At 37.3% G+C, this 13,151-nt stretch overlaps 2 protein-coding genes across 3 annotated transcripts in view; one reads left to right on the top strand and one right to left on the bottom strand.

Annotated features, from left to right (window-relative positions):
- LOC115443085 overlaps positions 1-11,296 on the top strand; it is a 25,798-nt gene extending 14,502 nt beyond the window's left edge. Inside the window, exons 1-5 of one of the 2 annotated variants that reach the window (XM_037439784.1) lie at positions 4,737-5,185; positions 5,264-5,349; positions 5,428-5,979; positions 8,850-9,070; positions 10,379-11,296. In XM_037439784.1, the coding sequence (XP_037295681.1) occupies positions 5,536-5,979; positions 8,850-9,070; positions 10,379-10,829 (1,116 nt within the window). In that variant the 5' untranslated portion in view covers positions 4,737-5,185; positions 5,264-5,349; positions 5,428-5,535 and the 3' untranslated portion in view covers positions 10,830-11,296. Of the gene's footprint in view, positions 1-4,736; positions 5,186-5,263; positions 5,350-5,427; positions 5,980-8,849; positions 9,071-10,378 lie in introns of those variants that run through there. The other variant, XM_030168352.2, reaches the window with a different exon arrangement.
- Positions 11,292-13,151, bottom strand: LOC115443088 (THO complex subunit 6). Its single transcript, XM_030168355.2, has 4 exons — positions 12,906-13,151; positions 12,433-12,822; positions 12,160-12,322; positions 11,292-11,718 (listed from the first exon to the last, which is right to left on the bottom strand). Exons 1-4 carry the CDS (start codon positions 13,007-13,009, stop codon positions 11,398-11,400), a joined length of 978 nt encoding a protein of 325 aa, XP_030024215.2. The 5' UTR covers positions 13,010-13,151; the 3' UTR covers positions 11,292-11,397.

Genomic DNA, 13,151 nt, shown 5'->3' with positions numbered 1-13,151 from the left:
TAATGAATTGCTGAAGAAGAATTAATTAAATTTCAACATTAATATTTATTTTTTTGGTTGGAAGCAACGAATATAATAATTATTCGAAGTTTGCTTTACTCAGCCATAGTTCACATAAACAAGTCAAAACATAACGTCCACTCATAAAGCGTCCAAAACATAAATACATCGTAATTAGTTTTGCTGTCGACGCTGGCCGGCCGGTGCGCGAGCGCAGCCGCCGCGCCCGACGCGTTCTCACGGTGAAATAATCGGTTGCCCACACTTACCCTTAATTCCATCCTGGCCTCCTACCAGTTCCTACAATGATCCTTGGCAGGAATTTGCAAATTTCACTCACGGATATACAACCGAGCCTTAGTTCGTGTCGGATCTCCCTACCGCATCAACACGAAAATATTATCTCCATTTTGTACGAGTTAATTAATTTTATTGCCAGTTGAATGGTTTTCTGTCAAGCATTCAATAGTATAATTAAATACCACTTTATTGAATACGGATGATTAACTAGACAAGGCATGGCGGAGTATTGGCACGCGTGCCACAAGTGAAACGTGATTAGAAGAGGCACACAAAAGTACTGAACATATATTTTTTATATCTCAAAAATAAAGATATCGATAATTCGGTAAAATGACATAAATGTATTTTGTACAAACTTATTTGTAATAACAAAAAAATATTTAATATCTTCGCTATAGCTTTGAGTTTGTTAGAATTCATAAAATGAGACCTACATAAAATTTGCGGTAGTCTAATTGATTAAAGTATTGTCAAATTCGTTACATCTTGTTGTTAGAGATTACTAAAAGAAAATATTAATCCCACAAGGTCCTGAACCTACAAATGCAAACATGTGAACTTGAACCGAACTAGCCATCTTACTAAACATATTATTACGAAGATCATTATCGGCAACTCATTATAATGGTCCACGAATTATTTTTTAGGAACGCCTACACTATCGTACAAGTTACTAATAATTATTGACCATCCACAAACCATAAACAAGTTTACAAAGGTCATAGAACACTGTTTTTTTTATTTATTAAAATTTTAAAATCCATATTTAAGTGAACTGTTAAATTAAAGTGCATATTGTTATTTGCTAACTAAAAAATAGAAAACTAACAATGCTAATGACTGTAGCAAAATTAACGCTAAAATACTGTATTTTAGTGGTGTATAATTTAATCACAATTGGTAATTATTAACAGTTCCATTTTGTATGTAACACAAACCCACAAACCTCCAATGCGTTAAATTGTATATTTCTTGCACCCAACTCATGGTCGGTTATTTGAAAAATTAAGTATTCAAAAAAAGATAACATAAAAGAAGTTAACGCCTTTGACGACGCGACGTCACAAATCTACGTACGGTTGTCGGTTGTAAAGGACAGGTCCTCAATACACATTACCGTGCAACAATGGGCGGCAGCTCGCTGTCACGGCGATGCGTGCGCACGTTTTTGGCAGTCGTGCTCTGCGCCGTGATCCGCGCACCGCACCGCATTCCCGCCCATTGTGCGGACACATTCCCTTCATAGCGATATGCTCGTGAGTCCCACTTAAAAACCATTGTCTTCAGTTTTTACGCCTCTTTGAATATTCGAAAAACTTGACGGAAAAAGTTAACTTGTTGCAACTGTCATACATTACGATTCTTGCGACTTTTGAAACAGGTTCGAAGAAAAAAGTAAAATCAATTGCATGGGTCCAAACCAATTACGCACGCACAGTACACATATAAACTAAAACGTGCGTAAACTATGTAAAAAACCACGGCATGCCCCTAGCGATGGCGTCGTAGTGTCTTATTCGCATCTTTTTCATTGACTCTACATTCCGTCATGCATTCCAGGCGATTACCCGTGCATTTTATCATACAACATTTTACATTATGGTTCTTACAACTTGTTTAAAAAATTCTTTAGCTCAAAATGACAAAATGAATATTAAGACCGATAAATTATGATTTATTGACGAGTTAAAAGATTTAGCTAGACAGGCCAACGCAATAACGACGCGGTTCCGAGAACGGAACCGCCTTGAGGGTTTTCGAGAAAATGAAAACTATCTAACCTTATGCAAATCCCTCTCTCATTATCATATCGTGGAGATATTTGCAAAAATATGTATTTCTCAAATCTGTTTCTAACGACCGCTGATGACGGAATGACCGTGGGCAAGAAGCGAATTGTTGATGGCATAGTGTTATTGGTTCGAAATTGTCTTTGCCGCAAAGCGAGCACTAGGAACAAAAATACATCGTAATATCTAATGATAAATACATCCAGGTAGATGTACCTACATCGACTATCTGATATATTAAAAGAATATAATATATACTTTGACATCACATATATTTTAACACAGTTTTATTTCCGAAAGTTGACAAAGTTACGATTGTACATACATTGTATTTTCCTATTATAGAAACCACCCACGCCACGTCTGACACACGGGCACGGCCATATCATTGACAATTTTATAACATTCTTTATTTACGAACCAGATAAAATAACTGCATGAGCTATAATTTTTATGTGGGTTTTAAAATGGCTTTTATATCCTTACAAAAAACTGTCTTAGTGCATTATGTTCGAACTTGATCCATTAAATTAGATTGTGTTACTTGGTTGCTTAATTTTAATGTAGAAAGACCTGGCTTTTAATACGGCTACTGTTTATTTTCGGTGCATGCTCTAACAGCATTATTTTCAGGTTTGAATGACATTACACTCGGAGTAAATAGAATAGGCATTTAACAATTAGGTCACCTTATCATTTAGTTCTATATATAAAAGAGCTATTATCGATAATTATAATTATATTGTAAATCCCTACACCTTAGGTAGAGTCGGTTGTTAAAGCACTTCTAATATTTTCTTAATTAAGTACAACCTGTGTTTATTTCCTTAAGATATTTCACTTTTTAAACTCTGCAAATAATGGGTAATATATATATATATATGCAATGGATATATGTAACACTTAAAAAAACATAATTACATATTAAAAAGGTTAATAGCAATATTTATGCATAACGCTGTTATTATACCGTTAATTTTAACACGCAAAAATTATCACGCTTATTAACTTATTACACACCACACGTATAGAATTATTGTTTAGTTTAAAGTTAAAATTACCTTTAAGTTTTTTTGTATTTTTTTTATTTTACCTTCTTGCTCTGTCACTATTATTGCTTATATTTGTAATATTAACAACTTACTTACTCAATCAATGACGGGAATATAAATATTGTACCGAACTTTATGTTATTTAATTTATAAAAAAAATATTCTTCCCATAAATGTAGTAACATTGACCCTTAGTAAAATGTAGAGAACAATTCTATTATGCAAAGAGGTTCCCATTTATCCGATTTTATATATATTTCCATACAGATATACGGTTGGTATAACAGATTACTATGCCAGCTTTTTTTAATGAATTATACTGGGACTAGCTGTAACGTACTACAGATTTTTGAAGTCGCTTCATCTGAATAAGAATAAGAAGAAATACATAAGTCATTTGTAACGAAATTGTAAAACATTTTTTTTAAATTTATGAATGTGAAAATAGTTTAGGCTCTATATTACAAGTTTTTTATGTTTATATTGACACACCAAATGACTCTTCTGGTCCTGAAAATAAGTGATGAGGCTATTAGAGTGCCGTGTGACTAGAGATGATTATTCGTGGTCAAATGACATAATTACGTTCGTCTTTAATTGGTATGATAATTAAAATTAAACTATTTTTCGGATTCGTGGTGACGGGGGGAACCGTCACAAAGGCTGAAAAGTCTTCGAAACGTCAGGAAAAAAATAAAAACCGCGATATGATCCAAAAAATAGTTAAATTTCAATTTCTAACATTCGTGTTTAAACATAAGAAATCATCATCAATCACTTAGGATTCAAAGATGACGAATCCAAATGCATTTCACAGAATTTAAGAAAGAGCTCGCTTGTTTTACAATAACAAAATCCAACGTCCGAGGAGATAACGAAATATAAACACAGGTGGTGAGGCAAAGCTAACATAGAAACAAAAGCGTGAGAATACCCTGTAACGTTTGTATTATTTGAACTCTTAGCACTTTGTAATTACTGACCACGGGCCGCGGCAAATGCTCCGTTCGGCCTTGTGTTTTGTTTTTTTGTATTGCAGTCAATGATAAAAGTTGAATTATACACCAGACGATATAATATATCAGAATAGTGTCTATAGGTATATATACATACATCTATACATCGTATCAAAACTGTTAATTTCGAATCAAGTTCTATTAAAAAAAACAGTACCTGGCTTATATTTTGCACAATGCACGGAGCTTGTAGTAAAAGCGTAACGAAAAGGGACATGTAAGACATGGTCTAGGAACTGATCACATTAACGGGACAGGTAATTTGTAATAAGATTAGAACGATCTCTATGCATAAAAAGTACAATAACCGTTTCTTACGCCTAGTACGGCTTGTTGGACACTACATAACGCGAGTTATTTACCTATATGGTTATTCGAGAATTATAATTTTAATCAACATTCAAGATCTGATTGTAAATAATACTCAAGCCATAGATAGGTATAAATGTTGAGAAAACAGCAAAACCTGTATTCAAACTCGACGATCGCAAATGTTCATATCTATAAAATAAATATGTTACAAAAGCAATATTGCTACACACGATCTCGTTTAGCATTAATTTTACGAATCGGCAGGATGTCCCTGGTGCTGTAGTGAGCGGTGAGCTATCTAAATACAAAACTATCGGAATGTGAAAGAGCGATTCGTGTCAGCTGCGAACCGTGTCCTGAGGCATTATCGACGCACTCCACTCCCGCACGGAGGGTTCGATGCAAACGTTCCGAGATTTTTTAGAGGAGAGCGGCGTCGATAGCGTATCACGGCGAGGGTCAGTGTTGGATGTGAAGCCGCGGACTGTGGGCGGCGCGTCGGGGATCCACGGCGAGCGACCGCGAGTGCGCACACTAAAGTCTAAACTAGAATTTCGCGGTGGTGCGTCGGCGCAGCGGCGGGCCGGCCGGGAGCCGCGCGGGTAGTTCGGAAGCGCGCATCCCCCCGGGAGGGCATTGTTCCACCGCCCACGTCCATTGTTACAACTCCGCGTTCATTATTTATGCCCAATAATCCGCTCAGCTGACTGTGGTATAAACCTCGTTATTAATCCCATCCGCTGAGTTACGACCGATTGTAAGTTAAAATCGATTATTATTGTGCTTTCAGAGATTACGTATAAAGATTTACCGCCGCCGTACAGTGCCGACGATAATGCCGACAATGAACCAGAGCAACGAGGCTTGGACGAGCCGGTATAGTAGATTTTACAAAAAAAACGGATGACTGTAGTTTTGAAAATTAATATTAATAGCACTTCTATTAATTTCTAGAATGAAGCTCCAGTGTGTGAAGTCCTGGATTTACTAGCAAATTGTAAAGTAGCCCCTAAGCCGGACGACTCTGAAAACACCGTAGCAGAATACACTGAGATCGATGATATGGGCTTGTGGCATTCGACACCTTTAACCCATCGACATAAATCAAAAATATCCTTAACCTGGGTCCTCAAGGAGAATTTAGACAACAGCAGATTGTCAACGGAGAAGTTACAAACCGAGGAAAGGATAAAGAATACAATTGGCAATGACGTCGACAGACGCCAGAGGCACAACCAGAGATTTAACGAAAATGAAATACACGGGAAATGTAAAATAAGAGACGCGAGGGAGAGAGTGGTGGGTCGCAATGAATATTACCATAACCTTAAGTTTAGGAGTGCTTGTGATGAGTTCATGAACGGACATGATACGTACTCGGACGAAAGTGTGGATACTGAAGAATACATGCGGCGGAAACACAGACATCGTCACAGGAGAAAGAAAAACAAACAAAACGGAACCTTCGGATACGACATCAGGGATTTGGACAGCTTTTTAAGTGAGGTAAGTTATTCCCATTTACTTTTCATTTCCTTTCATTTATATTTCATTGGTTCACTCATTAAAAATATCCGTAAAAATAAACAGCGTTCCAAATTGAAAAATAATTAACGTAAAATTATGCAACATATTTTAATTTACGGAAAACACCATTCATCATGCTTTGGCGTGCGTTATTGCGGTCTTAACGGATCTTTCTCATAAAAGAAATGTTGTATACACATGTACGTACACGCCGATCATTATTCATTTCTGCGATGTTATTATGACATTATGGTTTAAATTCAGCTTTTTGTGCCTTACCCAGCAACCTGATCGAACCTATAGGCCGCGAAATTGGCGCAAAATTGGACTGAACACAAATTGCTCGTCATTTACAATTTTGGAAATTCTTTCCGGAGATTTAATGCTCTTTTTCGCTTTGTGTTCGGAAAAGATCGATTACCGAAAGGGTTTTTTAGCTTTAGTATACACGTACAAGATTATCGTCTGGGTATTGTATTTTGAGTTATGTCAGAGTGAACCATGTCTAAAGGATAATGCGCGAATGGACGGGCCCATTCATCAATAAGTTTTATTTAAAACAACAATATATCTTGTAGAGGTTAAACGTTACGGTGTTAATTGTGCGTGTACTCGCGACTCTCGCGTGCATGCAACCCGCCAGTAATATTTCATGGGAGAATTTTAAAATATTGTGATTTAATAATTTGTTGTTAACCTTTGGCCCATGTTTACATCTTGATGAAATATCTTACTTTAAACTATAAATCACTTTCGAATGAATCTATTTGTTCTGTGTTATATGCGCAATACAACTTCGTCATATGAGATGATCTTTCTAAATTTTTATGTTTGATTTAATGACCCACGTCTACGACATGTCCGTTTGGAAATAATTATATTTATTACTATCAGCGATGGGTTTCCAGCATCCGACTATTTTTACGAAATTTCAAAATAATTCAAGCTATAATAGCTAGTTATATTAGCTAACCGTTTTAAAAAAAAAATAAAGATTTTTTGTATTAAACATGGCTAGAAGTATTTAAGTTACCAAGACTGCTTCGGTGGCATACTTGTGTTACGGTACGACTGCAGTGCCGAGGTCCCGGCTTCGAACCCCGGGTTGAGCAAAGTGACATTGGGTTTTTCTACTCAGTACTAGCCCGGGGTCCGGAATTTATGCTCAATGTGGTAATAAGCTAGCCCTCTATCACATTATGGGACGGAATACACAGCGACAAGAGGGTGCATTAGTTGCGCCTCTGCCTACCCCTATCGGGGATAAAAGCCGTCACTGTTTGTGTACAAAAAAATACTACGCATAAAAAAAATATCTACAAAACCTAGCATAAGCTTATATTAGTATCACCGTAGGGGTACGCATAAGTAACTTTTGCGTTTACGGTTCTGTCGGCTTATTTTAATTATCCAATACGGTAGAAGACAAGCGTAACGCCTTATTGGGCACAAAATCTAATTCCGAGTAATACACGTCATTTTGAAGACGAAAAACTCATTAACGAGGCTCCAATCCTGGTAGAGAACCCAGGATCGGTCGCAAAAGGCACGCAACCTGCCAGGACCAAGGTGATTAGACGAAAATTAATAATTAACCTGTCTCACACCAAAATAAGTGTAACAGCATCAAATACCTTGATCCAAGAATTTGATTTATGTAAATTCCTTAGCTCACATTTATTGTGCCCGTGCGCAGTTGATCGATGTAGAAAATGAACACGGATGATTTAGACGATTACATATAATCGACTTCCACTGCTGCTTTTCACATTCATCATCCCGACGAAATGGTTGGCGATTATTCCGCAATCAACGCCGATTATAAAACACTCGATGGTAACAAACATTATAGGAATATTGTTGGCTTAAGCAGTGGAGGCGAGTAAACTACATAATATCATGCAATTCTTTCGGGAAAGACATCCGATTTGTATGAAAATAATGTTAGATAGATCTGCGCTGTCTAATATATGATAAATTTATTATGGGTGCGTTACTTTTACAGTAAGTTCATTCCTTGTACTTGAAGTCTAAAAGCCGAATTCTTCTTAGTTCCTTAATGTGATGTGCTAATATTTATATATTTTAATTACTTAACGCTTTTATTTTATACAAAGACGTGATGTGAAAGTTGGCATTTGAAACAATAAATATTGGAAACGTCCGGAAAGTGGCATTGAGCTGCTACGAGCTGTGGGTTAGATTTGCGAGTTCTCAGTTCATCACCGTCTAATTTTAAGAAGTAGGAGGAATAATGCTAAGCAATGAACTGATATAAGTAATAAAAGATGATCTACATAAAAGACGTTTATACAGTCAGCCACAAAAGTTGTTGAACAAATGCAAAGCTCCAAAACGTTTACACACATAAAATTTATCGATATACTTATTGTTTTTTCTTTCCAAAATTTATTTTAGTGAAGGAATAACAATTTTTGGTAAGAACATAAAAGTTTAAATGCTATTTTTTTTTTAAATCTGTTTAGATAATTTTGAGGCTCACTGTACTAATTTCTTATTTCCGTTGGTAACGCGCATACACTAAGAACTAAACGTTAAAATACCAAAAGTCTCCTACCAATAAGCCGAGCATAAAATAAACGTTCGTGAGTTAATCTATATACTGTATTAGAATAAACTGTTACTCTTTTTGTGTATGCAAACGCGTGCAAGAACTGAATATTCTGGAATGAGAAACCCAATTTTAATTTCGTTTACCCACACAATAATACAGTACCTAATTACACTATGCTAAGTGCCATGCATTATGATTTTTGATTTAGGTGATTGTTTTGTAACCAGTCCCATTACGCTTAAATAGCTACATAGTTGTTTTATTTCTATTATAGGCCACAATCGACCGTCCCGGCAACATTCCTGTGGTCATCGCTTACCCGAGCACGCTCTACCAGACGCAAGGCGAGCGACAGCAGGAGCTGATGCTGCCGCTGGGCACTGTCGTCAACGCGGTGTTCAAGAACGAGCAGTGGCTGTATGCGCAGACGCCGCACGGACACGAGGGCTACGTGCTGTACAGCGCTTGTCTACCGCTGGGGATATTGCCTAATAGGTTAGCATGGAAACTGAAATTGTCTGAAATATCCAAATATTACCTACACTCACGATAGAGCGGCGATAGCCTAGTTGGTTGTGGAACGGATTGCCGAGACGAATGTCCGCAGGTTCAAATCCCAAGGGCACGCATCTCTGACTTTTCTAAAAAATCATGTGTGTATTCTTTGTGAATTTATCGTTCGCTTTAACGGTGAAGGAAAACATCGTGAGGAAACCTGCATACCTGGGAAATTCTCTATAGGAATTTTCGAGGGTGTATGAAGTCTACCAATCCGCCCTAGGCCAGCGTGGTGGACTAAGGCCTAATCTCTCTCAGTAGTAGAGGAGGCCCGTGCCCAACAGTGGGAAAGTATATAATAAAGGGCTGATATTATACACCCTCGATTACAATTCCGTAACAGAAAAAACAATGTAGCGTAGTTGGGGCGGGGAAGGTTGGAGAGAGGGGGCGGCCACGCGCGGTCCTGTTAGGAGGCCGGCGAAATATGTTAATTTATTTTTGTACGTTTGTCGCATGTACCAGTGACTCTAGGGGGGCTCGTGACACTTATTTGTTGAAATGATTTTTTTTTATTCTTGCCCTATGCCTTGGGGCAGCCAGAAACCACGCTACGCCTCTGCTATTATCCTTGAAGACTAGATATATACTTACGTATAAAAAATCTTATACTGCGTGACTCTACCACACAGTAGAATCACGCAATAGTCAGTTTATACGCTTTCGATGGAAGAATACCAGCTGAGTAATGTATTTTATATGAACTCGATGACTATCATAGTATTCACTATTCACTGTAAACATGGAGAAAACCCCACTATACTTATTACCACTCGTGCTTCGAGGATAGGCTGACATAGGTATTTGGCGGGTCGTACTGTCTATTACGGATTACATAATTTAAACTACACTGTTTGTAATCAGATTTAGCAGCGTAATCATTATGCGTGTCAGGATAAAAATGAAAAACACTGCCGTAATGCAACGAGCCATTGTCGAGAAACGACTCATTAGTTGCGCGAGATGCCGCGAGTTCGATTATTGCTTTAAAATAAATTATTGAGGCTGAAGCGGTACGCAAATATTTTTGTGTTAGTTTTTGTGTTCACCTCGGTGTTACGGGGGCTAAAGACCTCCGTAGATTTTGTTCCCCATAATATAAGACTTGTTTCTTAGAGTTGTATTAAAGCTATTGGTCGTTTGATGAACAGGGGTATGAGAAAAAAGCATCGAAATAATTAGCAATAGCTTACGAACAAAAGGCACATGTATATAACATTAATATTTCTCATGGTAAAATTCCAGGACATCGCCGCAGAAGAAAACGCCATGCTGGGAGAGCAGCACTGACATCTACCCGCGACCGTGCGGGAACCTCACAGACAACGAAAAGGAACAACTCCGCGGCAGAACACGCTCTGAATGCCGCTACCAAGCAAGAAGCAGGCGAAAACCCGACATCTGCCCAGAAAAGGATTTTGATAGCTTATATTTAAAGACTAAATCAGTGAACAATATAGATAGGGCGCACGAAAGAGAACATGAAGTGAAAAGACAGACTTTGTTAGTTGTGAATAGTGATTATAGAGGCAATGTGTTGGAGAAGACTTTGAGTGTGCAGCAAGGGGATGTGGTGGTGCTGGCCCAGGGTCGAAGGCTCGAGTCTGATGTGGATACAGACTGGTTTTACGTCAAGAAGAAGGACGGCAGTCACGGGTACATACCGGCGGTCATAGCGGGCCATGGATACATTTGATCATCAAAATTGATGTTTATGTTATAAAATGTATAAGACTGGTTACGCTTAACACACCAAACCGGAGTTACTAAATCTAAGTCGCGGTAGCTTTTTGTGATGTCTTGTAGAAACGTATTACCTGATATAAATCTACCCCCATGAAATTGTCAACTACTAAAAATATTTCGTAAATTGTTACCCTGCTTATGATTGCTAGCTAATTTTCTAATTTCTTACAAGTAAAATAAATTACGAGGAAATTAAAAACTGCAAACATTTGCTAAAATATCGATATTTCATGGCGGATATTACATTTCAGTACGAGAGGCAGCGAATATTGATTGATTAAATAAAACAAGCGCATCGTTTTAGTTAAACGAATGAATAACAAAATTACCGTATAATGAATGCCCAGCATTGTGTCGTATTTTAAATTCTTATGCACAAAAGAGGGAACAGGGGAAACAAAAATCAAATAAATTATTGTTGAAAATGTTTTCATCATTTATTCCTTTCACATCCATACAGTCATTTTGAAATACTTATACTAGAACTCTTAACCAAACCTAACAACCAAACCAAACATTCAGCGGAAATGCAAAACCTGATCTCTATAATTAAAAGTAGTGCAGAGATCCATTTCAGGACTTGACCCGGCTATCGACAGGACCTTATTAGGAACAGTCCTCAACACTGCCGAGTACACTGTAGTAGCAGACACTGGTAATTCCACTTTCACTTCTCCAGAGTAGTTGAGCTGGTAGAGGAACTTCGCAGCCCCTGCAGCGAATATGCAGTCATCATGGAAGAATGTCACATGGATGCCATGGTCGTTAAGGTCGAAAACTGTGACGGCGTCGAGCGAGCGGAGATGGTAGAGAGCTAAACGCGGACCGCCGCCGCACACCTGATGAGTGATCAAATATAGACCATATGAATGAGTAACACCACAAATCACTTTCTTTTAAATTATAGGACTCCTAGGTATTGCTTGAGGCCGCATGAAAAAATTTCCTTGATACAAAATTCCTACTGTCATCTGTACGGTGCTAACATCATCTTCTTGAAAATTCATATAAATTAAAATATTTCCAAGATAAGTAAATTACTAGGATAAAAAATAGTATATATTGTAATCTACCTGTAAGATAAATTTTATACAAGTCCATACAGTAGTTGCTGCCTTTAGTTCTTAAAAACATCGAAACATATTGACATTAACATTTTTGTTAGAAGGATAGGTAAGTAAGACTCTTTAACTACAAAATTAATAGTACTTAAACATCAAAATAAAATTTTTTCTAGTTGGCATGTTATAGTATTTAGTCATGAAAAATGATTAACTTACAATCCAATCATCCCCAAGGCAAGCAGAGCCAACCCACTTGCCAACATCAGGTCTGTTTAGTTTGTCATTCTTGTATGGTTCTAATTTATTGTGGTATTTGGAAGTCCTCTGATCCCACAGCAACACCATACCATCCTCCCCAGCCGTTACAAGCTGTCCATTCCTGAGAAATAAAATAGATTTTATACTGATATAGGAAAAGTCTTCAGTAGACTGTTATATTCTGATTTCTTAGCATCAAACAGAACCTTGAGCAAAAAGTGAAAAACTTACTTTCCATGGACCGAGTGAATGAAATCCTCATGACCATCATAAGTGGACACCAGTCTACCGTCTTCCAGGTTATACACGTACAGGTTATTGTCACCACAACCCGCGTAGAGCTTCTCTTCGTCTTCAGATAACCATAGGCTATTCACATCAGTCTGGTCTATTTGACATTTGGAGGATATTTTGATGCTCCAAGCAGGTTTACTTAATTTTGAACTGACCACTGATTTCCAATCCCATCCGGTAATTTCGTTGACTGAACCTACTATGAGAAATTTATCTGTGGATGCTAGGCTACATATTTGTTTTTCAGATTGGAAGGTGTGGATATGTTTTGGTTTGTTATAATCCGCTGTTAGAAGCTCAACTACTGGGTCTAGTATCCGTCCAAGGCTGTAAACATGATTAAACATTTAGTAAAATAATCATATAATAAGTAATAAGTAATTGTAAAGCTCTATTCATTATAAACTTACTCAAAAACTGCTATTTGTCCATAAATGTTGCCGGCTATTAGATATTTACCGCACGGTGAAAATGTTTGACAAAGGACCGTGTTATACAAAATTTTATCAAGCATATTTGGCGATGTTTCGTGTTTATGAATTATAAAGTACTCTGTGATGATTTTAAAAACTGTTTACAAAATTGACCAAAACACAACCTCGAAACCAGAGTCAAAACTCAAACTACAGACAATCAATTGTTAAAAATAAAACCTG

The sequence above is a fragment of the Manduca sexta genome, chromosome 17, assembly GCF_014839805.1.
Source record: "Manduca sexta isolate Smith_Timp_Sample1 chromosome 17, JHU_Msex_v1.0, whole genome shotgun sequence".
NCBI lineage: Eukaryota > Metazoa > Arthropoda > Insecta > Lepidoptera > Sphingidae > Manduca > Manduca sexta.
Note: the sequence above shows the minus strand (reverse complement) of the source record. Positions and strands in the feature narration are given on the sequence as shown.